Source organism: Archocentrus centrarchus, chromosome 13 (genome assembly GCF_007364275.1).
Source record: "Archocentrus centrarchus isolate MPI-CPG fArcCen1 chromosome 13, fArcCen1, whole genome shotgun sequence".
Lineage (NCBI taxonomy): Eukaryota > Metazoa > Chordata > Actinopteri > Cichliformes > Cichlidae > Archocentrus > Archocentrus centrarchus.
The window spans coordinates 6,315,196-6,318,982 of NC_044358.1; the positions used below are offsets into that span (position 1 = coordinate 6,315,196).

At 40.7% G+C, this 3,787-nt stretch overlaps 1 protein-coding gene across 1 annotated transcript; it reads right to left on the reverse strand.

Moving 5' to 3' along the window:
- Positions 1-1,514: 1,514 nt before the first annotated feature.
- On the reverse strand, positions 1,515-3,323 carry dharma. The gene is made up of 3 exons (XM_030743732.1): positions 3,044-3,323; positions 2,595-2,800; positions 1,515-1,556 (listed from the first exon to the last, which is right to left on the reverse strand). Exons 1-3 carry the CDS (start codon positions 3,321-3,323, stop codon positions 1,515-1,517), a joined length of 528 nt encoding a protein of 175 aa, XP_030599592.1.
- Between the last annotated feature and the right edge of the window lie 464 nt (positions 3,324-3,787).

Here is a 3,787-nt window from a genome sequence, read left to right on the forward strand (position 1 = left end):
TGTGTGTGTGTGTGTGTGTGTGTGTGTGTGTGTGTGTGTGTGTGTGTGTGTGTGTGTGTGTGTGTTTGTGTTTGTTTTGGTAGTTTTATCTGTGTGTGTTTTATATCAAAATGTACACGATAATGTAAGCAACAAAACTGATAAATATAAAGAATTTCTGCCTCATGATGCCCAGAAAAGGTTCATACTGACACCTGGTGGCCAATCAGAGCACACCCTCCTCCACAAAATTAATTTAAAATCAAGGACAGGATAATAAGTTGTTGATTCTACCCATGCTTTTTTTTTTTTTTTGTTGTGCATTTTTTGCAAATCCTCCATTTTTCATGAAGAGGCCTTCTTATCCCAAACCACGATCTTTTCCTAAACCTGACAGTTTTTGGTGCCTACACCTACAGCGAGTGAATATCAATTAAAAATATAATCAAATAGTGATGGGGGAGAAAACTGGGTCCAGGATGAACCATGGTCTCCTGCCTGCATCACCCCTCCATCCTCCTGAAATGATGAATTGAACCTTCTTACTAAAACTAAACCATTACCTCTATTTGACTCTATTATGAGACACAGTGAAACAGATGGCATTATTCGATGCTCAGGGATGAGAAAGTGTTGGAACATATGGAACAAAAATACTTCTTGTATTTATGAGTCAGTTGTGGAAAGTATAAACTGCTGGTAGATATTATCAATGATTACTTTTTCACTCTGCAACAAAAGACTATCAGCCTTTAATTACTAGTTTCTGTGTAAAAAGTGTACCAGCTGTAGGTTTACTCCAAAAACTACAGAAGACATTCAGGTCAGGACAAAAAAATCCCCCAAAAGTGAGTAAAAAATAGTTTCTTATTCAACAAAGTGAATGACAGCTGGTGTGACTGCTGTTCTCAGTGTGCTTCAGAGCAAAGGCCGTTATAAATCATGTCAGCGATTCTGTTAATAAAGGCACAAAAGCAAACAAACAAAAAAAGGATTTTAGTCATAACTCCATTTATTTTTGAACAAAACCACAAACTGTGCTTGAAAACTGCACCTTTATTTAAAAAAAACAGAATTTTATAAATCACAAACCGGCTCAGGAGAGCTTGAACTAAAGTTTTTCTGACGTCATAATTTTGAAAGGAAGTTTGGAAATGTGCAGGTTAAAGTCCTTACATGCCTGTTAGCACGGGGGGCAGTATCATAAATATGCAAACTCGTGTGTGTGTGTGCATGTGTGTGTGTGTTGGGGGGGGGGTCTCTCACTTGTAATCGGATGGTAACGCGGACCTTTCATCATCTCATGACTCTAACGGGACAATAATTTACAAAATAACTTCATGTTGTATTCAAAATGACTTGAACCTGAGATCATAAACTCATCAGATTGTTCTCATTAAGGCACTGCCCCCTGCTGGCCATTAAAAAGAATGCAGGTTCAAGGCACTTGAGCTTTGGCTTCATTTTTTCAGGGTGAGTTTGAACAGCATCTGCGAGGTGAAGATGAAGATCTTCTCCGAGATGAGGAGGGAGCCTCACTGGCGCTTCCTCCGGGCTCTGCGGTTCTTAAACCACACCTGGAAACGAGGGAGAGACAGAGGACACTGAGTTTCATGATCCAGCAGAATTTTTTTGCACTCTAAAATTTTGGTTTGAGTGGAGAAAAGAAAAGCTTTCATGTGAGAGAAAAGCAGATCTGAGTGAAGAACACCAAAGAGGGTCTTAGCACACAAACACCTAACTTGCACAATTACCATCGAGTACCAAAGCATAAATATTTTTGCCACTAGATCAGTAAAGCTTTAGTACCTTTGAGGGCCTAATACCGAAACCTACCAAATAATTAGTGTAGTATTAGTACTTCGAAAGTTGAATACTGATACTGAGTAATACTGAGATTCAAAGGTATTAGATCACTATAAGTGATACTATAAGCTGGAGGTCTGATGCCTTGAAAAAGTAATTTTTAAACTTTTTGAACTTTGCCAGGCAACTGGAAGTTTGATTATTTTTACTCATTTAAAGAACCATCCGTTTTGCAAAGCATTACAATATGCACATCACGAATTATGTTAAGAAAAAGAAGTGCAATTTCAAGAATATAGCAGTTTTTTCCACAATCACTGACTCTGCTGTCGTTACATGTACAGTTTGCAGCTCACACTCTGAGGAAAATAATGGCTCCTTAGCCGGCCATCTCAAGAAATCTACACTGGATGTATTTTTTTTAAATGATTTGAGTTTCAATATGCAAAATCTTCAAAGTATTAAATATTTAAATAAAACTGTTTCCAGGGTTTAAAGACCGCAGACGTTTTTCTAGGATTTAATTCGTATGTTATTCAGACCCTGACTGCTCCCGGCCTTTTGCGTAAAAATAAAAAAGACGCATTTGTGTAACGTACATATGTAATAAACTGCTCTACACATCTCTTTTCAAATCACCTGATTTGCATTTAAAAAAATAAACCCTCAGTGGCTCCGTGCTTAAAATACAACCTGGGAACCTTTTGTGTAACTTGGAGTGATTTTACGCACGGACCGCTCTCTTATTCCTCCATTACGGCCCTCCGATCCCTTACTCCAAAAACACTGAATCATCACGCCGGACTCACCCTGACGGTCTCCTCGCTCAGCCCGGTGCGCCTCGCCAGTTCAGCACGAGTCTCCACCGCGGGGTAGTCGGTGATCTCGAACAGAGCTTCGAGCTGCTTGATCTGACTGTCCGTGAACACCGTCCTCATCCGGAACTTCTGAAGCGGCTGCTGGGCCACCACCGTGACCCGCGGGTATCCACTGTAGGTCGCCAGAGGCTGCACATCTGGAAAAAAAAGAAAGAAAAAAGTAGGAGGAAAACGTTTAGACGTGAAAGAATCAAATGAAGCAGAAAAAAATGACGCAGTAATAATACTTCAAGATTTCCACATAAAACAAACGCATTCTGTCTTTAACTTTACCCTAAAATAGATGAACTCGATAATTAAAATAATAAAACGTGTCATTATTTTTAGTGTAAACTGGAATAAAAGTTTGAGTGAACAAATGTTTGAAAGTGTCTCCTTACCTGCAGAGTTTGGGCTGAACTGCGCGTAAATTCCATAGTTTGGATAGAAGTTCTGCTGATGGAAAGCGGCTCTGTAAAACGGGTACCACTCCTCTCCGAAGCTCATCTCTTTGCACTGCTGACAGCCCATCACCTGCATCGGGACCTGGACCGGCGCAGGAGGTCTGACATTCGCCGAGTCCACACGGATCACGCCCCGGTGATACTCATCCGGCCTTGGGCCGAGCTGCGGAGACAGGATGCGCTCGATGCTGAAGTCCGACACTCTTCCTCCGTCCATAGCGTCAGTGCTCAGTTACCTGAGAGATCTCAGAGTCCAGTTTTTAACATCTGCGACTCTTTAACATGTTAATGAGCTAACATGTTAATTCAGACATGAGACGAAATCTGGACTTTGATTTGACCTCTGAACCCTTTGATGGTTTGAAGTGGAGGAGGAGGAGGAGGATGATGATGCGTTGATAAGACTCTCTGAGCTTGTGCTCATTTAAGGCCCAGTCAGGTGTTACCTGTAACTTCAAACAACTTCATCATAACGGGGCCGCAGTGATGGCGCAGATTTAGGTGTGAGAAGAGTTTCAGATTAAAAGATCACCTTCTGCTTTAATCTGAAAAGATGAAAAGATTTTGGGAAGAGTTCAGAGTGGCCTTAATTAACCTCAGATTTTAAATTCCTTAAAGACAATGGTTTTGGTTAATTATTTTATATTACTCATTCATTTGGGGAGGAGGGCTCCCTGCTCA

Bases quoted from the DNA above. Each gene is read 5' to 3' on its own strand.
- dharma (XM_030743732.1), bottom strand. From the start codon at position 3,323: ATGGACGGAGGAAGAGTGTCGGACTTCAGCATCGAGCGCATCCTGTCT. The intron at 2,801-3,043 runs GTAAGGAGACAC...TTTTTTTTCCAG, and splicing joins GTTCAGCCCAAACTCTGCAG to ATGTGCAGCCTCTGGCGACC. The intron at 1,557-2,594 runs GTGAGTCCGGCG...CCTCGTTTCCAG, and splicing joins TGAGCGAGGAGACCGTCAGG to GTGTGGTTTAAGAACCGCAG.